The sequence below is a fragment of the Typopeltis vanoorti genome, chromosome 4 (genome assembly GCF_054136105.1).
Source record: "Typopeltis vanoorti isolate ZY-2024b chromosome 4, IOZ_Tvanoo_1.0, whole genome shotgun sequence".
Lineage (NCBI taxonomy): Eukaryota > Metazoa > Arthropoda > Arachnida > Uropygi > Thelyphonidae > Typopeltis > Typopeltis vanoorti.
This window is the reverse complement of record NC_143552.1, coordinates 38542713-38567137: the sequence shown is the minus strand read 5'-3', so window position 1 is coordinate 38567137 and position 24425 is coordinate 38542713. Positions and strand designations below refer to the sequence as shown.

Genomic DNA, 24425 nt, shown 5'->3' with positions numbered 1-24425 from the left:
TCTTTAACTACGTCATCAGGAAATCTGAAACTTTTGTCTAAAACTTATTGCAGTTTAATTTGTACGAAATGTATAACAAATTTACTGCAGTGTAATTTATTAGTATCCTAGCAATAAATTATATCTGCATTTGTCTGTAGTCATGAAAATGGTTTTCATATCCATGTAAAAATGTACTTCGTCCGTACTTTTAGGCACCAGTGTATAAATTGTATATCGTTTTTGTTTTATTTTTGTTCAGATATTCAGCTTTATAATTTCAGAGCAACACTGTAAACAAATCAAGCATTGCGAATATTGAAATTCTTGTTGGTAGATGGCGTCAACTTCGAAGTCATCACATACGTATAGAACAAAGAAAATAGAACAAAGTCATGACATACGTATAGCACATAGTTCAGTCGTTTTCGACTAAACTATGTTCTATAATTATACTACATTTCCAAAATGGTAGCAGAGTGTTGCAGATAATTAGGTACACGACTGTGGCCGTATTACGCTAATTGCATCCAGTGTAATGGAGAACAAAGACAACAGCATTATCAACTAAAAAAAAAAACCTTAATTTCTTCGAAATAATCAACATGTAGGAGAATTAAAACACATCAATTCACAATATTATTATTTTCTATTATCTAATTATAAAACCAGGATAAATACTAATAACCTAAACTCACCATAGTTCCTTATGATACTTATTTTTTAATTAATTAATAAATTAATAAATTACAATTACTTGATTATAAAAATTTTTCTTTCGTAGGAGTAAAAGATGCGTGTGCTTTCCGCTGGAGGACTTGTGCTAGTCTTCATTCTGATCTTCAGTTCCCTTCATGTGAGAGCGGAAAGTATCTATACCAACTCTAAAGAAGAAGACATTACAGATCCCAATCCTACAGAAGGAGTTAATACACATCCCAATCCTACAGAAGAAATTAATACAGATCCCAATCCTATAAAAGAAGTTACTATAGATCCTAATCCTACAGAAGGAGATAATACAGATTCTAATCATACAGAAGAAGTTAATACAGATCGGAGTCCTACAGAAGAAGTTAATGCAGATTCCAATTCTAATAAATCGCCTGCAGAATCTAATTTAGAGCGGTTATCAGACGCAATTTTAAGAGGATGGTATGAAATGACAAATGGCTTTATAAACTCTATGAAACCAGGCATAGGAAAAGTGACAGGTACTTGTTATATTCTGTTAATAAGAGACGATTCAATTGATTTCATTTTCCTTCTTGGGTCAAGTTAACGAAATGTTAACGAGTGGCTTCTATTTTTCATTTTATTATAACAGTTAGAAACAGTGGATTTGCTCTAATCAGACAATAAAACCACTAAAAATACACATTGAAAGCCTTAATAGATCTAAATGTAACTTTAGACACAAAGCACTCTTGTTTCTAATATTATGCCATTCTTTACTATTAAATTTCTATGGATATTTGCAGCCTCATGTAATTTGTGTGTGTGTGTGTGTGTGTGTGTGTGTGTGTGTGTGTGTGTGTGTGTGTGTGTGTGTGTGTGTGTGTGTGTGTGTGTGTGTGTGTGTGTGTGTGTGTGTGTGTGTGTGTGTGTGTGTGTTGAGAGAAACACACTCATGTTTGAACTCGTGTTTGAACTCGTAAACTAATTAAACTAAATCCTTAGGCAATCTGACTGTGAATTTGCTTTAGTTTTCTACTACAGCATAAACGGAGAAGATCAAATTTAAGTGTTTTTGTAAAACTTTTTGTTATTTATTTTATTAATTATTTGTTATCTAATACTTTATTGGCTATTACCTATTCAAATAATGGGACGCTGAAATAAATATAAACGTGAAGAATTGCTGATACGATAAGTTTCTTCCTTATTTCATCTGTTGGATTAACTCTGATATGCGGATATGAGGATACTTCTGATGAACGCATTATTTTCCAACACTTCATAAGAAATATCGATAAATAATGTATTCAGGTCACGTTCTGCATATTGCCTTTTTACTGTGATAGGTTACATCTATGCCTATTCTGTGTTCTTGCTAACTCAATCAGCTGCTGAACACATGAGTCATTCCGGTCGTGCTTATTCATTATACCATTGTCCTTTATATAAGAATAAAATTTCAGGGTCATCAATTTATACACCTCTCAATGTGTGGATTCCTAAAACGTAAATGGATTTCGTTATTAGTAACATCTGCATGACTTACTGTGGTTGATGTGGTCATAAATTTCACTTTCCAAACAGCTCAATTTTTTCCCTCTCATCTCCTCTGGTTGTAGTCCAAGTTTAGGCACTATCTATATAAGTGTTAATCGTATAAATGTCTTTATGTAACAATATTCAAGATTGGAAGTGGGGACTAAAATGTACGTGGGCTGTTCAATAAGTAATAAGACTAATTTTACTGTGGCGAAACCACTCATCGCAATATTAATTTCTGTAAAATAAAGAAATGTTGCTGTATGTATTAACAAAAGAGGTTAATAGATGGCATATACGGGCTGATGTGCAGATTGTCACGTGACTAAACGCAAGTGCTCATCGGCGCGCCTACGAGGTGTGACCAGTCTTCGAAATGGAAGCGCTCTTGGAACAGCGTTATGCGATTAAATTTTGTATGCGTTTGCAAAAATCGGCATCGAACACTTTTAACATGATACGCGATGCCTTCCACGATGAAGCAATGTCGAGGGCAAGTGTTTTTCGCTGGCATAAAACTTTTAAGGAAGGAAGGCAAAATGTGAAAGATCTTGAACGTGAGGGAAGACGTTCAATATCCATCACAGAGACAATGATCAACACAGCAGCGATTATCATCAAGCACGTCAAAAGGAAGCGTCCATTGCTGAAAAATGGCTTCTTATTGCACCACGATAATGCAAGGCCACATATTGCTAGTTGTTTAGTGGACGTTTTGCAGAAGAACAACACAGACATCATACCACACCCTCCATACAGTCCTGATCTCGCACCGCGCGATTTCTGGCTGTTTCCTCAGCTTAAGAAACCACTAAGAGACCTCCATTTCGAAAGCAACAAAGCATGTGTAAAAGCTGCGGAGGCGGTTTTGAAAGAACTCTCAAAAAACGGACTCTCACATGTGTTTAAGAGGTGGGCGCAACGTTGGGACAAATGCATCACGTCTCACAGTAGTTACTTCGAAAAAAGACCATGTAAATGATGACGATTAAAGGTAATCTGTTTTCTGTATAAATATAGTCTTATTACTTATTGAACAGCCTACGTATATTTCACCCAAGACCATACTTCATCTCCGAGTAACTGTTAAAGTCACATAAATGCCAGATCCTTCAAACCATTGAATGCTGTTCTAATGTGTTGTGGTAAGGCGCCTAAGCGTTCCTAAGCAAGAATTGGACTTCTGTTCCTGGAATACGGATGAAATTACAAAAATAATGACGCCAGCGTGTTATGTTCCTAAACTTGCATTTATTCTTCTGGAGGGTTTACCTATTTCAAGGAATGAAAACGTCACCGTACTCGTATGAGATAAGTAACGGGCTCGACCGATTCGAACTCAGATCTTTTCATCCAAAGAACATTGCTGATATAGAAATATGGAGGCCCGTCAAGAAAAGACGGTGTTGGATAATATAACTTGTTGCTTTACCGTTTTCTACCTACGCATACTCGATACTTGGCATTTAATCTTAAAATAACTACTGCCTCTATTCCTATGAATTAAATATTTTCTTTGGAACTTCTTAAATAAATTATTATCTTAACATCTGTAATTTTCAAAGAGAGCTTCATTGCGAAAATATTTATGCTTTCTTTATTAATTATTTCCGGGTAGTTTGCAGAGAGGTTAACTTATCCACTCTCGAGCCAACAGTCTCTGGGTTCCTATCCCTCTGGGGATATGTGCATGCTTCAGTGAATGTTACTGTGTGAGAGATGACATTTATCATCCGATTTGAAACCACCATCCTGCCTATTACAGGCTCGAAATAACTTGAAAAATTCTACCTTTGGTCTGTAGAACAGGAGAACGAATGATGTAACACGTATCCCTACCACCGTACAAACAACCTTCCGTAGATCATTCACTTAACCATATAAATTTGAACGTTGCTTCAGTTTTCAACATCCAACTGAGAGCCAAATAAATCCATGAGTACATAACTATTGCGGAGCTTCTCATTATAGACTCACTGCAAACAAATGAATTGATTAGTCTCCGCACAACGATGGTGACTGAGAACTAGGAAATTGTACTGTTTCTTACACTTATCTCAAAGGAAAGTTTGAAACCAATTTTCGACTGTGAAAGAATAACGAATTGCAGAATAACGAATTTAGTGATTGTTATGTGACGTCATTCCAAAATGCAAATTCTGTAACTTTCAATATATTATGTGCCAACAGGCTTTTGATCATTTCACAATAAATCACCCAATTATTAACTCTTTCTATGAAATCAGTCAGTAATGATAAAAATCGTTTTTTTTTTTTAAATTTTACTTTAGTGTTGCATTCCTGTTTCAGATATTCTACTTAAATATGTCTTCAGAAACAAAACCTTTGAGGCAAGTGACGTTAAAGAAATAGTCTTTGAGGTGAGTTTTTCTTCACTTCCAAGATATTAACTGAATTCAGTGTTGTTTCTTTCATTTTAGTTAAATTTTTTATTCAATTCGTTTTTCATTTTTATATACTTTAGATTTAGATCTTGGCTATTTGATATTATAGTTGAAATAACTATGGATATGCGAATTTTGTATGATTCCTGATTATTGCGTATATTCTCATGTTAAACGTCTGTGCAGATTTATCTCTTTTGTTGATGAAAACCTGAGTTTCCATGAGAAAATTTTCAAACTTCCATATGCGACCGACTAATTCACGTGCATTCGAAAGGACACATGAAAGTTCTTCGAAAGTTTTATGTAGCCGTTTACAAGCTTAAATAAGAAAATACAATCATCCGTATTAACTTAAAGATATGGTTAAAGTTTAGAGAATATGTCTCATCAATGTTCGACTCATTTGTAAATACTACATTTTCAGGTATGCATTTAATTGTTTAGTTATTATTGACAGCACTATATGCAATTATAATAGTAATAGATACTCCATAAAATAACGTTCACATTTTACTCAACAGGTGCTAAAAGCCAACACAGGGCAAACAATTTGCATCGTGTTTGGATTTATATTCGTAATAGTGATGTTCTTTGCAGCATTATTTGTGCTTGTGTGCCGTTGCTGTTATGACAAGTGTGGGGCAAAACGGTATCAGAAACAGACGAAGAGTCTTGATTGCTGGAGGCAGAGCTATTCACTGGTTATGTTCGTCCTTATTGTTTTATTAATGTAAGTATTCTTGTGAATATGCTAGTGGTACTTCATTTTCAGAGTAATTATTACATCATAAGTGAAAGCATAGTTACATTGGATATTGTTGAAAAAAGTCTACATTAGAGGACTTCCGTTACTAGTACCATATTTACTTTGGAAATTTAATAATTTCTGTAGGTTTGAAATAAACTAATCCTTAGCCTCATTTACTATGCTAAACGTGAGGATTTTGGCAATAGGGATTCACATAAAAATCCTTTTATCTTTTCTTTTGGTGCCTATTGTTTACTACAATATGGTGTCCCAGCAAAATGCTATGATAATGGTAAATAATACTGATGCTACAGATTATGTGGGAACAGGCTACTATTAACTATGGTGTAGTCATTTAATATATATTTTATCGAGAAAGAAATATTTTCTTAAACATTAATATAATTATGTAATTTTGTATCATTTTTGCTTCTTTCATATCTCTCCCACAGAATTTTCGTCCGGTTATTTAAGATCAGTTATCGCATACAGTAAATTAATGCCGGATTTTTATGGTTCATCTGAGTTAGATTTGGTTTACCAAAAATAAATAAATATATATATTTCTCTTATAGCACCTCCATCGCATGTATGTTCATCGTTGGAGAGAAAGTGCACAGGACTGGTGACAGAACCGTCATTATTGCTAACAGTTCTCTGAGTGATCTTGATCTGTATTTGCAAAATGTCACTGACGTGAGTGTTACTACTTATAAATCTTCATTTCCTTTCTAGGTTCTAAAACATAAATGCGATAAATATTATAATTGCTAAACTGTAGCTCATTAAGTGTAACAGATTGAAATCTGTAAATAGAGAGTAGATAATAGAGAGTTTCGTTGAGATTTCCAGAGATTCCAGGTAAATGTTTTATATATTGCGATTATCAATACTGAAACTTGTATTAATTATGATCAGTAATAATCAGGAAGTGTTGTAAGCAAACAGTCATGAAGAATGAGAAACAGCTTCCGATTTCTCTTAGAAAGTTATTGCTGGACAAGGAAGGAAACGCAATGCCAACTTGTATTTTTCTCAAGTAAGGTAGCAACATGGATGGAAGTTCTAAGAGATATAAAGCGCCCATTGACTCAATACTTGTACACAACTGGGAAGGGGGCAACACTTAAAGTCCTACCAGCAGAATACTTATTTGTTCGTGGTGACACTGAATGTGAGAACCCTCCGACAAAGATAATTTAGGAAAATCGAACGACAGAGAGAGAGAGAGAGAGAGAGAGAGAGAGAAAGAGAGAGAAATGGATAGGCAAAAATATCCATACTAGAAATTAGTGAAATGAGATGATTTTATGAATGATTTATTCAGATGACGAGACTGCAAAAAATGGAGTACCTGAAAACAATGACAATAATGATGATGAAAGAGAAAGAGCGTATAAAGATATTAAAATTTAATAAAACTTATCAAAATTGAACGCAATGCCGTCATTGGAGAAAGAAAAGATGGTAAAACTCTAGAAGTTAGGAACTTGGATGCCGATATGAAAGAGGAGATAAGCTTAGAAAGTTCTGTGACCTGTTGAATCTGATAATTCCTGGGGGTAACAAAAATATGAAGTAAGTATACTTGGAAGATGCCAGGGGATATAAGAAGATATCAAACAGGTTATATTTTGACAAGAAATATATGCAAAAATAAAGTAAAATTATACAAAATGTACCCTGGAGTTGCTATAGATAGTAATCACAATTTTTTTTAATCGAAATGCAACGAAATAAGCTAACGGAAAACCAAGGAAAAGCCCACGAACAATATGCAGTCTATAAATAAACAGAAAACCGAAGCAGACAATGAAATCGGAGAAAGCGGAAGCAAACGACAGAATTCATGTGCACTCATTTGTGGACGCAATTATCAAGCATTCAATGACTGCGTATGAGTAAGAATAGATAATTAAAAAGCTATCGATCACTCAAAATACATAAGAAAATACAAAAGCTGTCCAAAAGAAGAGAGAGTGAGAAAAATATAAACACTCAAAATATGATAAATGAAAATGTAAAGTGCAATGTCATATATTGAAGAGCACAGAAACCGATGATTTAACCAATACTCAGAGAGCGATAAAACTTATAACATTTTACATGGAATGAACCAAAACATAACAACACTAGAAGCACAATTATCAAAAATAAACACGTCACATTCATATAGATAAGGGGGGAAATAAGGAAAGATGGAAGGAGTACTTAGAAAAACTGTATCATCGAGAAGATCTAGACGAAGAGGCTACAGAGGAAAAACAAGATTTGATATGGGAAGGGATGACGACAAAATATTCAAATGTGAATTTGAATCGGCACTCATAAATTGTCTGATAACCAGTGAGGATAACATTCCATCAGAACTAAAAAATATTCAGGAAATATAAATAGGTCATGCCTGTCCAATATCATGAGGGGTATATGGGAAACTGGAGTCAACTCCAAAGGCTTTACACAATGCTTTATCATTCTCATTCCTAAAATAAATAATGTAGTAAAGTGTGAGAATCGTTGAATAATACGTTTAATTTGTCACACCTAGAAATGTATTATTAAATTATAGAAAATGATTAACAAATTAGGCTAAAAATATATTAGCAATGAGAAGAAGGGCAAGAAGGCAATGTTAACTCTTGCAACGATTATTTAAATAAAATTTGAGAAAAACAAAATATTCTGATAGATTTTTTTATCCGGGAGGCAGTCTCTAATAGTGTTAACTGAAAGTAAATGTTTAAAATCTTGAAAACGATGAAGTGGTTGGAGAAATAGAAGGCTTATATTTAACTTCTAAAAGCATCATGATGTTGAAATAAAAGTTACAAGCAACGAAACTAAAACAGGAACAATACGTAAAAGATAATTTTTTTTATTTCTACGATGCTTTTTGATGGTTGCATTGAAGGAGAAATTAATTAATTTAGAGCAGTAATAGAAACAAGAAGTAAAATAAATCAAAGTGAAATTAATTTGTCGCTAACTAGGACACGAAGTCGATAATGAATTGTCAACTGCTTAAATTTTATGATTTGAAAATAATACTCGTTAGTTTGAATCATGGTTTGGTTTGAAAATAATATTCTTTATTAAAAAAAACCTAAAATAGATGTAGAAAATCATTACAAAAATGGCTTCTGAATATTCATAATGAAAAATCTTCAACTGATATATTTGGGAAGATGCAAATAGTAAACGAATCTTCAATGGATAATACTCGTATGTTTATGACTTTCTTGGACCTTAAGAAATTTAGATACAATTTTAATTGAAAATCCTTATTATTTTTTAAGTAAATGAAACTAGTTAAATAAGTTAAATGTTTTAAAAGTAGATTTTTTATGTAGAATGATTTGAGTAAGATAGATGATGAGCATTCGGTAATTTCTTCAGCAAGTGATAAAAAGTACGTTCTGCGGAGAGAAGTTATCAAAAGCAAAACTGTCAGAAATTCTCATTTTATTTATTTATTTTGGTTTAAAGATTTTAATCGCTGACTTAAAAATAAATTCATGGTCTATAAGGAAAATTAAGAACATAACATTTCCGTGTTGTAATCTGAATGATGATAATAATAATAATAATTATTATCCCTTTAATGAAAGTTAAGATCTCGCTCTCTCTCTCTCTCTCTCTCTCTCAAAACGGGGAGAGAGAGATCTTAACTTAATCTCACCCCCCCCACACACACATAGAGAGAGAGAGAGAGACGCTTCATCTCGATTTCACCATTTATTTATGTCTATATATCTAATTAACATCCTGTTCTTATTAAAAAATGAGAGAGTTGTCACTCTTTCTATCCTTATATTTCACTTATTTTATGATTTCCCATTAGGAGCTTACCGGTATGTTGAGCCAATTAAACGATACACTCAATGCCATAAAGGGAAAACTTACGGATGAGAGTAAGTATCTTTTACATATTTATTCTTCCAACGTAATATTATTATTATTATTATTTACGTTATGAAGCAGAAAAGCAAATTAGAAACATTTAAAAATTTCCTCAAACTTCCTATGGATATATTCAGAAGAATCAAATAACTGCGATAATACGAAGCAAATTTTGATTCATAAATATAAAACTTCTGTATCGGAACTTCCATAAAATTAGAGAGTATCTTATCATGTGCTAGTCACTCGACAATATCCTCTTCGAATTTGAAAGTTTTATTAGGAACATGAAAGAGAGACAAATTGATTAACAGAAAACACCTTAAGTTGCAACGTGGTTCTTAATGTACTAGTTGCATTTTCCGATTCATTTAATGAATTCATACATCTTCAGATAACAAGTTCCAAACTTCTATTTACTGATGAAATCAAATGAAAGAAGCATTTGATAAAAATAATTTTAATAAAGTAAAAGTTCGATTCTAATTGAAGCACTGGAAACAAATAAACGAAAGAGTGAGCAAAATCACATTCTCGATTCCCAACAAATCTAATAGCATAAATGATGGACAGTGCCAAAATGAAATGATAGGGATATCATTTCTGGTATTGCAATGATTAGCTAGCTTACCATCGGTTGAAAGGCCCTTATATAAGTTCTTCACTTACTAAGATGGGATTCAAGCCTAGGTGGTCACTTCGTCCATATCGACAGAGGCTTTAATCGTCGGACATTAATCATGTCCTGTTAAGTGTCATCCTGTCTAGGAGGTTAACTGTTTTGAATCTTTACCTGAGATATATAATATGCAGTATAGAGATAAGATGGTGAGCTTAATCTTCCATCTAGCAATTAATATAATATGTCTGTAGATGTGCATGTTATTCTGTCCCCTTGACCTGTTTTGAGGAAAAAAACCCTATAAAATTGTAAAATAAAAAATCGAATTGGATGTCAAGCAGCACAATAATCAGTGTAACTGAATAAAAAAAATGAAAAAAATTAACACTCAACATCCCGATAAAAGCCATCCTCCTATAAATTAGTATTCAGAGCGTTTTGGGAAAGGAAGTGAAAGAAAAAATCTTGAAAATTAAAATTTGTCAGTGTAATTCAAAATATCAGAGATAAGAAACTAAAATGTAAATAAATAAATACGATAAGATCTTTCAGCAAAATTGAATCATGCTTAGTTTCAGTTTCATGATGCTGGCCCTGGTGCTGATTTGTTATTGTATTCACTCTTGCCACCCTTTCTATGGATGACATTATTGAAGGCATACCTTGTGAATGCACAGCTTCTTACGCTAGATCATCAGAACTTATTCTGGTGATCAAGAATCAGAAGCTTCGAAAACACGAATTTTCTGTGCCCTTTTGTTTCGATCAATTCCAGGGAAATTATTCCATCCTTGACCAGATAAGTTAGGTATTTACTTAGAAAGAAATCAATCTCTTAAAACAAAATAGATAAAGCCCGTTTTACTTCCCAAACGGAGTAGGCGAAATTCTTTGCGAATATTTTTGAAAAATCGGTATGCAGGTAGTTTTAATGCTGTCGGCACTACTTACTATGTTCATAGTTACGAAGGATTTGCGAATATTAGGGGTGATAATTGAAATGTAGACAAAATACGCCAAATAATTTTTTTATTAATTTTAACTCGAAAAGATTGAACCTTCAGTTAGCAAAGATGAACTAAAGAGCTTTTATTTGCTGAGGTAAAATAAACCTATTTGCCTGCTCCTGATAGTTTTCGAAACAAAGACGTATCAGAAAAGATCTTTTCACAAATTCGTTATTGGAATTAGTTATTGAAGTACTTTCTCATTCACTGGCTAAATTTATGGATGAATATCATACTGAAGGATTTAGTTTATTTATTATCTTTCAGCTATTGTAAAGGAAGTTGGCATACCTATTCAGATCAAGGCAAAAGAACTACTTCAAGCGCCAATATTCCTTGGAGGACAAGCCTTAAATGGTAAATGTCAATGTTTAGAAGTTAATAAAGTATTGATGAAAACAGGTTTTCTTCTGTTCTTAGAAACATTTCTGGATCTTTTAAGTTTGCTTTGTTTTCTTCTAATCCATTAAGTGTATTAATGCAGTTTTCTAGAAAAACCTTCGCCACGGATTAGTGGAATAGTTGAGATATGTTATCATCGTTTTGAGTTGTTGTTTTTTATTTGTCTTATCAGTAATCTGTTTCGCAGTGAAAATTTAAAGATAAATGAAAAACAACTTTTCTCTTAGTAAGAAAAATGTTTTGACTTTTGTTTTCTTTTAGATTAGTAAAATTGTCCTTCAATGTAAGAAGATTTTATTTTTAAGATTTATCATCAACATCATCATCATCATCAAATTCTTGCCATGTACCCTCAAGGGATGTACAGGATATCATAGTACTACATGAAAAAAATTACATCTTTACTAACTTCCTATCTACAATTTTCCTCCAAATCAGTCTGTTACTTGTCAAGACTCCAACATTATCAGATCTTATATTTCTATCGTCTAAGGCACTTTGTACCGTATCAATCCACCTATATCTTGGTCTTCCTCTGGGTCGTTTTCCTGCCAACCTGGCAGAGAACACTTGTTTTGCTAATCTTTCCTCGCCCATTCTGTTTAAGTGACCATACCACCTGAGATTTGCTCTGCTAACGCATTCCTGGATGCTGACAATGTCAAGTTCTTTCCTAATATCCTCATTTTTAATATGATATTGCCATTGATGCCATCTGTTCACACTCCTAATCTTTCTCAGGACTCTCATATCTGTGGTCTCTAGTCTTTGGTCAAGTGTTTTACTTCTGACCCAGCTCTCAGATCCATAAGTTAAAACTGGTTTGAACACTGTCTTGTATACAGCTAATTTAGTGTTCCGACTAATTTCTTTCTTATTCCATATGCATTTATTCAATTGACTTTCCACCATACCAGCTTTGCTGATTCTGTTGTCTATTTCTATATTTAATTTACCATCTTCAGTAAAAATCGTGAAAGTAGCTGAAATGTTTTACTTGTTCCACAGGTTCTCCATTCACAACACAGTTGACATTTTCAATGATTCTGCCTATTTTCATTGTCTTTGTCTTGTTATTGCTGACCTTCATACCATATCTATTACAACAGCTATTCAATTTAGTCAGAGAATCTCGCAGACTTGTAGCGGATTTATTCAGAAGTATAACATCATCCGCATAAAGCAAAGAGCTGACATTAACATCTCCAATTTTGATATCATGTTTAATACCACTTTCCTTCATAATGTGATCCATATAGATAATGAATAACAGAGAGCATAATGTACATCCTTGTCTCACACCAGATTTAACATTAAACCATCTTCCTGTATTTCTTTCAATTCTAACTGCTGACTTACAACTCAAATAAAGACTACGTATTGCTTGATATAATGCCCAATTGACACCATATAACTGTAGCGTATTGAATAGCTTCTCTCTTTGCACCTTGTCACATGCCTTTTACAAATCGACAAAACTTAAATACAGATCTTTGTTATATTCCCATGCTTTCTCGACTATTTGTCGTAAAGTGAAGATCTGATCCTGACAGCCTCTATTTGGCCTGAATCCAGCTTGTTCTTCACCAAGCTTTTCTTCCACAATTGTTCTCAACCGTTTCTCAAGTATACTTGCATAGATCTTGTCAGGAACACTCAGTAGGGAAATACCTCTGTAATTCTCACATTCAGTTTTATTTCCCTTTTTATATATGAGTACTATGAGAGCTCTACTCCAATCACCGGGAATTCGTTCCTCTATCCAGGCTTTCTGAATTATGCAGTGCAGCCATTGTAAGACTCTTATACCACCATACCTCAACATTTCTGGTCGAATATCATTACTCCTGCTGCCTTTCCACATTTCAAGCCTTTGATGGCTTTTTCTACTTCAAGTATGGATATGTATTTCTGCCTGCATGCCTGGTCAGCTGTTTTTTACCATTGTGCTGTCATCACTGCTTGTTTCATTTAGCAGTTTTTCAAAATAATTACTCCATACTTCAAGGATATCTTTTTCTCCCGTTTTCATGTCAACTTTATCATCTCTAACTCCATTTACAGCACTCTTTCCTCCATTCCTAAGGTTCTTCAACAACCTCCAGAATATTTTGCCACCTTGATCTTTATTTTCTATATTCTTGCCAAAGTCCTCCCATGACTTTTGTTTAGCTAGTTTTACACAGTGTTTAGCATTCTTGCATTTGTCTCTGTATTCTCTAAGAGCACAAGCTGACTTATTTGCCAGGAACTTTTGATATGCTTTCTTCTTTTCCTTCACTGCCTCTTTAACTCCCTGTGTCCACCATGGAGTTCTAATTTTTCTATCCTTGCAGACAACTTCACCACATGTCTCTCTAGCTGAATCAATCAAGGCTTTTTTCAAGGCTTGCCACTGAATCTCCAGGGTTTGATTCCTGTTCTCAAACTCTTTCTTTTTTTTTCAATAATCTTTGTGTATTTTAGTCTACAGTTCACATCTGAGAGCTGCTCAACTTTTATCGTTTCAATATGAAACTCAATTTTATTCTGCTCAAGACTAAATAGTGATCACTTCCAATTTCAAATCCTCTGTACACTCTGGTGTCCTGCACCAGGCAGAAAACATCACTATCAACAATAACATAGTCAATGAGACTTTTCCTATTCCTTGCTTCTTCTCTCCATGTGATTTTGTGCACATTTTTATGTTGGAACATGGTGTTAGTAATAACCAGTCCATGTCCTGAGCAGAAATCCAACAGATATTTGCCATTATTATTAGCTTTGCTCTTTTATCCAAATTTTCTCAAAATATTTTTGTATGTCTCACAATCATTTCCTACTCTGCTATTTAGATCCCCAACAAGGACCAACTTTTCCTTTTCATTGTGTCAGTTGCTTTTTCTAAAGCCTCAAAAAATTTCTCCCCTTCTACCTTAGTAGAACCTTCTGTGGGACCATAGGCACGAATAAGTCTCATTGTCCAGTTCCCCATTCTCATATTCGCCCACATTACTCTACTTGAGACTGCCTCCCATTCAAGAAGATTAGCCTCGTATATTGTGTTGAATACTACGGCTAATCCTTCTTTTCCTTGATTGTCATTGCCTGAATATAACATTTTGTATTTATTGCTCAGAAAGATCTCACCAGTTTTTATCTGTTTTGTTTCAGTCACCTCTATTATATCGATCTGGTACTTATCTACTTCCTCAGCTAGCTCCATTTCTTTGCCATTCAGGCTTCTTATGTTGATAGTACCGATCTTTAACTCTGGTGATGTTGAGTTGGGGTGTGTTTTCATATTTGTTCCAATTGCTGATTTTTTGGCTGTTCGCCCTGGTTCCCTGGCGAAAACAACGGGGGCCTTGTTTAAGCGGGCGACGCCCCAGCCGGCATGAAACTTTGTCATGTTGTACCATCATTTTTTATTTTGGTTTAACCAACAAGAATACGATTTGGTCGGCTAAATCCCAAATTGCCAGTCCATCCTCATTCGTTCAGTATCCAAGTAGATACCCAACAGGGTGCACCACGAGAAGGTGAGGATTGGACATTAGGTCAGAAGCCCTGGTCGGTTCCCCGCATTCCTTTAAAGGCTACGTGGAGGTCTCCTTTTTAAGATTTAATTTTAATCCCAGTTTTAAGATTTAAGTAATTTAAAACAGTGGCATTATTATTATTACGGCTATTATAGTCTGTTTTTGTTTAGGAGTGTCCCTTATTTTAAGTATATTGGCTATTTTTACTCAAAAAATAATATATATTTTTAGAGCATTATGGGTGAGTATTGAAGGCAATTATAGCAGAATAAAAGGTGAGGAAAAATTTGTACATACCTTTTTTGATACTAGTCTTCACTTGTCTTCACTTTTCATGTTTCTGCTGTAGGTTGTTTATAACAAGGGAGAAGGGAGCGTGGGGCTGTTTGACGCGGGAAGAGTAAATAAATAAATAAATATATATATATACAGGGTGTTCGGGATAAATTTGACATATTTATAATTAATTATATTTTTCCGTAAGTTACATGTATTAACACACACTTCTCTTCATTTAAAAGTTTGGACCCTTCTTCATTCATATACAAGATGTCAGAAAGGATGGATAGCTGGAACCCACCTGAATCATGGAAGAGAATAACTTGTATCATGATGATTCGTGCCCGCCATCAAAATAAGGATATTACGACTGCTGCTCAATGCTCCCTGAATACAGTAAAAACAATCAGGCATGAACTAGAGACTTGCAATGGTGACTACGAGGATGTAGCAAGAAGAAAGATCCCTAGCAGACGATCTGATTGCGTTCGTACAGCAGAATTCCTCGCAAATCTGCAGGAACAGGTGTTGAAGAACCCTGGCATTGGAATTCGGGCTTTGTTCGTGGAGTTGCTAACTGTAGTCAAGCCCTGGATAACAAGGGTAGCCAATGGTAGGCCGTATGTATGGCAGCAGGATTCGGCCCCTTGCCACACCTCTGGGAAAAGTCAAAAATGGTTGTCTGAAAATTTCTACGACTTCACCAGTCCAAATGTTTGGCCTCCAAACTCCCCAGACCTTAACCCCATGGATTATTTTGTATGGGGCGCAGTTGAAAAAGACACCAATCGCACTTCCAGTAATACAAAAGCCCAGTTAATGGATAAAATTAAAACAGTTTTTGCGGCCCTTCCCAGGGAGACTGTAGCATCAGCTTGTTCGAGGTTCCGAAGCAGAATTGAAGCTGTGATCGATGCTAATGGTGGTTATTTTGAGTAAATCTTGTTGATAGTATTGTAATTAACTCTGCCTGTAATGTTTTTTTGTCAATTCATTAAATTTAATAGATACAAAGAAGATTTTCTTTTTCCTTACGAAACTGTCAAATTTATCCCGAACACCCTGTATATATAAATATTATTGTGTTTAAGGGCGCATTAGTATTGTTTGTTTAATGATAATTTACTATCAGGTTAAAAACAGACTGTTCTATGCAGATTTATGGTAAGGATGTCTGTCATTTGCGTGCATTTTTCTGGCCGGTTTGCCTCTTCTGTGAGATGGGTTTCGAGAGAAAAATCATTCCATCTCACAGTTATACTGACTAACTAACTTAGTTAAAAACCTCTTATAAAGGTTCCTAATAATAAACTAGAGGATATTCAAACCAGAGTCTTTCCAATCAAAGGAAATGTTGTTAAGAACTCAGCTATGAAAGTTCTATATGTACACTGCTTGGAAAGAAGACAAAGGACACTTCCACGGAGAAGATGCATCGTTCCAGGTAACGAGTCACTTGGTTGTACCTGGTATAAATTGGAGAAATATGATCCAAGTACGAAACTGTGTCCGATTGAAATGGCTGATAGATGGGAACTGACGGAGTTTGAAACAAGCATTGTGATAGGATGTCATATTGCAGACATGTCTGCTCGGCAAATTGTTGACAAGTCGGGTCATCTCAAGGTCAACAATCAATGATACCATACTTTATATGGAGACGGATGGAGTCAACCAAGTGCTACCGGGTGTGGACGACTCACCACGTTCACCGAACCGACTGTAGGGTGCTGCGAAATGATAATGTGTAACAACCGCCATTAGTGGAATGCGGACTTCTAGGCATCGATTGGAACACGAATCTACACAAAAACATGCAGAACCGAGGCTATAATATAACTTTAATAATTCCCATCATAAGCGTGGTAAGTTGAAATATTGCGTTACTGTTTTGGAAGACTCCTCTGACTAGGACAGGTGCTATATTGTAATGTACATGTAGTGTGCTGCTAACTGTAAGTAGGCCATACTGGCCATATTAATGTAATGTTGGCCCTAATTCTGACTAAAAGAACATAGCTCATATTTCCACCATGATACCATTTCCACCTGGTGGAAGATGGTATTGTGGAAATCAATGCCGGAATCCATGAAAAAGTACAATCGACTGATATTGTTTACGCCATACGTTTCTTTATCCATCTGCTTGGTAAAAATAAGATATGATTCATGCACTACACGTACCTCTATGCTTGCAGTAGATTTGGCCCGTTCTGCGTCGGATATGGGCAGTAATAATTCGATGTTAATAACGATAGTATATATTTTGCAAAAGTTATTACGTACCCCTCATTTTTCTCACATGCTACTGAGAAATGTTAAGACAAACAGCAAGGCATAAAGCCAAAGATATCTAATTATGCTTGCGCGCAATACTAGAAATGAATGGTGGGGTCCGTTTGTGTGACAACAGCACAAACACACTAAAAAAATCTACTGTGGGCTGAAGTCATTATGAGAAGGTATCGTGTTGGTGAAAACTACAATTAAGAAATCATTAGGTAGACTATATAAAGTATCCCTTTCCGTTACTTTAGTTTTGAACCCTCAGGTTATATAATTCATAAGTGGATTCTTTTAACCTGTTCAGGGTGTCCATAGCAGACGAACCCTCTGCGAAAACATTATTTACTTAAGCATCATATAGCTGGTGCTTCAGGAGCAGCTATATGAAGCTTACTGATGTCAGTTGATGGTGCAACCAACATTTTCACCTTTACTGCTGGAATTAGCTGCTATTTTAGCAGAGGAATGGACCAAATATCTGTGCCATTTTTACAGCATATTCACATTTTGTCTTTCTTCCTCCCATTCTTAATGCTCGCAATCTTTCTTGAAATGCTTCGCATAAATTCTTGAAGGATTCGGAAATAATTTTGAACCATTCAAAGGCGCAAAAAACTTAACTTATTAATTATATTTTAGATCATTTTCTTTATTAACTAGCCACAACTCAATGAAAACTGATATTTTATGAAACTTGCTGTGCATTTTCATTGTTTTAAGGGGGTCGTCAAGAATTTAGTTCAGTCGCTTTAATAATCGTAACTGTACAAATTAATGTTTTATAACGATAAGGTCACTGGAAGAGGTGATAAGAAACTTAATTTATTTTTCAGGGGCTGCTAAGCAAATCAAGATTGCCAGTGAGGTGAATGTCTTATTACGTCAAATTGATGATGAAACGGTGAAAAAGCAGTTAAAGGATCTCAATGCCCTATTCGAAACTATAACATCAGAATGTAGAAACATCATCAGTCCACCAGATAAATGTTCAACGCTGAATTATAAAATTAATACGGATGGTATTTCTATTCCCAAATTTGTAAGTAATAAAACTTTACTGATTTTATGAACCAATATTTTTGACGTTGTTAGCCGTGCATTTCTTAACATTATAATCTAAATTGTCTAAAATCTAAGGTTGTCCAACTGTGTCAAGCAAGACTGCAAACAAGAGTATACAAAAGAACAAACAGGTAGATTATTATGTCTGTACACGAATGCTAGGAGTATCAGAAACAAAGGCCATAGAGTTTGTTGCCTTAGTCAATATGTTGCAAAATCAGATTGTAGGAATTAGTGAGACCTGGCTATCAGAATCAGACCTACTAACTGGTATCAAATGTCATGGGTTCAGTATTTTTAGGAAGGATAGAGTGGATAGGAGAGAAGGGGCGTGTTGCTAATGATATTGGATGACTTAAATTCAGTTAGAGTTTAGACCTATGAATGTAGTAATACGACTAACAATATTTCCCACCACATTAACACTGCCACATTAACAATAATGTGGCAGTGAGTTTGAAGTGATCTGGTGTGAGGTGGTATCTAACAAGACAAATTACATAATCGGGTGTTGTTACAGACCTGGTGGATCGGTTTCTGGTGATGAAGAAATGCATCACCAAATAGAAAAGTTGAGCGCGAAAAGAGTAATCATAATGGGAGAATTTAATTATCCAAATATTGATTGGGTAGCAGTAGAATCTCATGAGAAGAATGAAAATGCATTTATTGAGCTGTTGCTGGACAACCTCCTCAAGCAGCATGTGACAGAAGGAACTCGAGGTCAAACAGTGTTAGATTTGATTATAGTGTCAGAGGGCGTTTCAGTTAAAGACGTAACTATTCTGCTTCCAGTTGGTGACAGTGATCATGCGGTACTCACTTGGGAAGTGACTAAGTTTATGAATGTTCCATTCAGAAAATGTTACATGCTGAACTACAAAGCAGGAAATTATGACCAACTGAGCAGTATATTGAGTTCAGTGGAATGGGATCGGATGTTGGATGGAAAGAGTATGACAATGCATGGGAAGAATTTAAACGATACTTAAATGATGCGATATAAGAATGTGTTCCGAGAGTACGAAGAATAAATTGAGTAGGAGTCAAATGGATGTGTAATCTTATTAAGCAAGAGATTTGTAAAAAAAGGACGATGTGGAAAGAATACCGTATGCATAAGGATGACATCCATTATGAAAGTTATAAGCAGCAGGCTAGAATAGTCACAACTGTTGTACGGAAAGTAAAGTCTGAGTATGAAAAGAAACTGGCTCTGCGTGCTAAAGACAACCCACAAGAATTCTATCGATATGCTGCAAGTAAAAGAAAAAATGAATATGAAAGGATAACTCTTCTAAATCCTGATGGCGGGAGCGTTACAGATGCAGAAGAGGTTGATCAACTAATGAGTGCCCATTTTGTTAAAAGCTATCAACCTGGTGAACGCAACATTGAGATCAATGTTACCTCTTCACTAGATGAAGAAACGCAGGTGTGTGAGGCCGCGGTATTAGAGCTGTTGCACAAACTGAATAAGAATTCAGCAATAGGACTGATGAATATCAGCACGTGTGCTAAAAGAGTGTTCAGCTGAACTGGCCATTCATTTGAACAGGATGTTTAATATGAGTCTCCGAACAGGGAAGATTCCGCAGGAATGGAAGGAATGTATGGTAATTCCATTGCACAAGGGTAGTGCAAAGACCGATGTTTTCAACTATCGACCAATTAATATCTCAGGAGTGGTGGTGAAGATTTTGGAAAAATTGGTTAGGGCCCGCATTCAGAAATGGGTTGACAGTGAGTATCTACTTTGCAATGAACAACGTGGGTTTATTAAGGGAAGGTCATGTTTTAGCAACTTGCTCGCATTCTATAACAATGGATATACCATGACACTTTCGGATTGTGCTAAGGCTTTTGACAGAATACAGCATGGCAGACTGTTGCATAAATTGGAGAAAATAGGTTTGGGTTATACAATATTAGCATGGATAAGAGGACGGCTGACTGTCAGATATCAAAAAGTGGTATACGGGGATTCTGAGTCAAAATAAGCAAGGTTTAAGGTAACAAGTGGTGTACCACAAGGATCAGTGCTTGGTCTACTGTTATTCAATCTGTATATTAAGTATATTGGGAAGGATTTGACAAGCGACATACAGTTATTTGCTGATGATGAAAAGATAGGTAGGGTAATCAGGAATGCTGCTGATATGCTGTCTTTGCAGAATGATTTGAATAGGTTGGAATTTTGGGCATGGGAAAATGGGTGTCAGTTCAACGTCAGTAAATGTAAAGTCATTCACTTCGGCATGATGAGATATCCAATGTCGTATTATATTGGTAAGATTAGGCTAGAAGAAACTTATGAGGATAGGGATCTTGGAGTGTTAATAGATAGGAAGGTGAAGTTTAGGGCCCATGTGGCAAAGATTGCAAATGCAACTCAAAAGATAAATGCAATTCTGAAACTAACGTCCACATGTAAAGTGAACGTTAGTTTCAGAGTTACAAGGCCTTGATAAGACCTCACTTGGACTATTGTACGTGGGTCTGATCTCTTACTGTCCGTTGTGATTCTGATATATTGGAGAGAGAGTACAAAGGAGAGTGTTAAAATGATTGATAAAAAGAGTGTTAAAATATCAGGATTGTGGAATACTGATTATGAAGAAGACAGATTGAGAATTTGTAGACTGCAGACACTATCAAACAGGAGAAAGAGGGGGCGATATGATTGAGACTTACAAACTTCTGAAAGGTTCATAAAGGATTTCAAATGATGGAATTTTTCAATTTTTGAAGGTGGGGAAAGGACGAGAGGGCTTCATTGGAAACTGAGAATGAAGGCCGCCAAGAAGGGCTAGATTTTTCTCTCAGAGGGTGGTGCGTGATTGGAATGGATTGCTATTGGATGTTGTGAGTGCAAACAGTGTGAATAAATTCAAGAATGAGTATGATAGCTGATGTATGAAGTATGTAGCCTCCCTTGATGAGTCTCTGACTCCCTGGAGGTTTCTCTTAATAACAACAATAATAATAAATTGTTTTTGAATTACAATCTGCTCGTACATATCCTAAATTTGAGAACCATACATCTCCATTACATTTTATAGACGAGTTTATTACTTGTCCTACTATGATTTATTTCGTGTGTTGTCATTATACAAATATTTCCTAATTTTTATTTGGAATGAAATATCTAGTCAATAAATAACTGTTAAAAGGGAAATAGAACATATTCTCTTGTTTTTTTTTTTTTGTTGTTGTTGTTGTTTCCTTTTCATAACAAAAATCTGAATCTATTATTTTCAGATCTGCCATATTTTTCTTGAATTGGTGTACTTTTAATACACGAATCAAATTTCATTTCATTTATGTCAAAACTTCTATACCACACCAGAAATATTTTTTTGCCATGAAATTCTGGTAGAATTACTCTTTTAACTAGAAACTGAACAGGTAATGATAAAGTAGATCGATAATAATTCGATTTTTCTCGTTGTCGTTGATTTGATAGCTGTGTTTCATTTCTTTTGGTTGGAAATACCCAACTTTGAATCCCTTCTAGGACCGGAAGTAAAACAAAAACCCTCTTTTGCCATCATTCCAAAACAAAAACCAATCATTCATTGCGATGAAACATTTACAGGAAATTAATCTAGATACTTATTTTTAAAATTGCTGAACTTGTTCCTGCTTAGAAATCTTAAGTAGAAATCAAAAGTTCATTTGTTTTCCAATCTAAGATGAGAAAAATTAAGATTTTGAAAGCGGTTGTTCCATCCTTGAAGCCATATTTAATTTTTAATTAGAATCTTTCGAGTAATTGTAATTTACAGGTGACATAAATATCGGTTACTCGATGTAGTAATTTGCTCGATATCTGTACAAGGTATCGAAGACTTCGATTTCATAATGATAATCAAGACATGGAAACCGAAAGAGAAGTTACTTTTCCCTTTCTTTCTTTCTTTCTTTCTTAGGAAATGCTTTTTTTTTATACAAAATAGTGTTAATCTGAACCGAAATCATGCAAATTCCCTGACTTTCTTTTAATTGGGTTTGACCTCTATCTAAACTGGTGACACTTTCACTCATGTCTATTCCGTCTCAAAACTTAAACTATCTTTTCTTTCTCCATCTATTTTCAGCTGATTTTTGGATACAGCTCTAGCCAGCTTTCTCGTATTCAGTCAAAATTATATTTGAAATTTTGAATCAAGGATCATCCATTAATATGCCTAAATTTATCAAATGGTGCTGCAGTCGTTGATGTTGAAACCGGTTGAAATTTTTGAATTTATGAATCATATTTAAAGAGAAATTAGTACGGTTTGATATTACTGCTAATTTCATGATGATCCAATTTCTAGTAACACATCTGTCATTCTGGGGTGTTATTCCAAACTTAAAGACGAAAGATTACAAGCTATTCATCAGTCGGTGGAGGCTCCTAGGGTCAAATGACTTCCGAAGGTGAAGAAAAAGAGATGTTAAATATCCCGTCGGAAAATGAAGGATTTTATCCACAAAAACAAAATAAAAACAATTGATAAATTTTATTTTTTGGTTTACTTATTCCCCTTTATTATTATTATTATTATTATTATTATTTTGTTAAGAGATTTTGTGTTATCTTGAATTAATTTCGTATTATTTTTACTTTTTGTATTATTTCTAATTAGTTTAATGTTAACTTCCAAGATGAAATGAAGCGAACATGAGGGGTAATGAGTAGTTTGGTATAAATAAATAAATAAATAACAGTTATTATTATTATGTAAGATTTTCAAAGATTCAGAGACTCATGGATTGAGGTCATAGATCACGCACACCAGCTATTATATCTTTTCTTAAACTCATTCAATGCTACTTCAATAGACAAAACTGTTCCAGTCATTCACGGTTAGAGAAAAACTTAGCTCTCAACCGTTTCTTAACCGTGCTCAAACTTATTTTCCTCGGACATCCTCGTTCCCTTTACTCCGCCTTCCACATAGTGAAACCTTTTATCAACCGATATCCTATAACATCGAATTGATAGTCATTATCATTTTTCCACACTTCCAGTATATTCAAAATCACCAGTAAATGCTGATTAGTAGCATTCCCCCCCCTCCCTTATCTTTGCATCATCACCAAACAACCGAAGATTTCTCTGTCAGGCTCTTCCCATTGTCATTTACATATATAATATGTAAATGATACTGCATTATGCATCTTAGAAATCAGCGTATATGCCAAAACGTAGTCACGTACGTCACCACATGTTCCAGGCAACAATTTTAGAATGCTGCTGGTCAGTAATCGTCAATAATGTTGATCACAATGGGAAAAACAATGGATCTTTCGGAGTTCGATAAAGAGCTTATTTGGCTCCTCTGGATGGAGCCGCAATTTTGAAAACGTCAGATATCACTGGTTTTTCAAAAGGTTTATTTAAATATTAAAGAGACTATTGTTAATTTTTAATTAAATTAACAGTGGTGTTTTCTGTTTTATGGAGTACCTAAAATGTTGTGTAATAATCACGTATTCTTCCCACCTTGCAGGAACTCATCGATGTCGACAGTATAAATGCTCATATAGAGGTCGCTGACGGACTTTTAATCGAAGTAAGTGGTCGTATGTATTTTACGTAACATTTTATAATAAATAAGTTTTACATTTATAGATAATATTTCTATTAAATATCTCATGTTACTCCTTTAAATTAATATTAATTGTTGTGGCTATTTTGCCTGTTTTTTTAGGAGTAAAAGAAAAATAGGATAAATAGCCATGAAAATGGATAAATTTTATGTTTACTTTTATGTTTTTTTTAAAATAATAATTAATTTAAATCTCCGCTCTCTTAAACCGATGTCTGCCTTTAACTTGCCTGTTACGTTGTGCAATTGTGAACCAAATTCGGTATGGTTTATACATCAAGAAAGTACAAAAACAATAAACAGGAGAATCAATCAGCGTGTTTTCATTAAGGAGAGTGCACTTTAAACCCGCTGGAAATAAAAAAAAAGTAGTACATAAAAAATAATATCA

General features: G+C 34.7%; 1 protein-coding gene across 1 annotated transcript in view; it reads left to right on the top strand.

Moving 5' to 3' along the window:
* Window positions 1-5216: 5216 nt before the first annotated feature.
* Window positions 5217-24425, top strand: part of LOC150107235 (prominin-1-like) — a 49831-nt gene continuing 30622 nt past the window's right edge. The window contains exons 1-6 of the mRNA XM_090391091.1: window positions 5217-5334; window positions 5928-6048; window positions 9194-9263; window positions 11149-11238; window positions 18206-18411; window positions 23936-23998. Of these exons, the coding sequence (XP_090247217.1) occupies window positions 5309-5334; window positions 5928-6048; window positions 9194-9263; window positions 11149-11238; window positions 18206-18411; window positions 23936-23998 (576 nt within the window). The 5' untranslated portion in view covers window positions 5217-5308. The remainder of the gene's footprint in view (window positions 5335-5927; window positions 6049-9193; window positions 9264-11148; window positions 11239-18205; window positions 18412-23935; window positions 23999-24425) is intronic.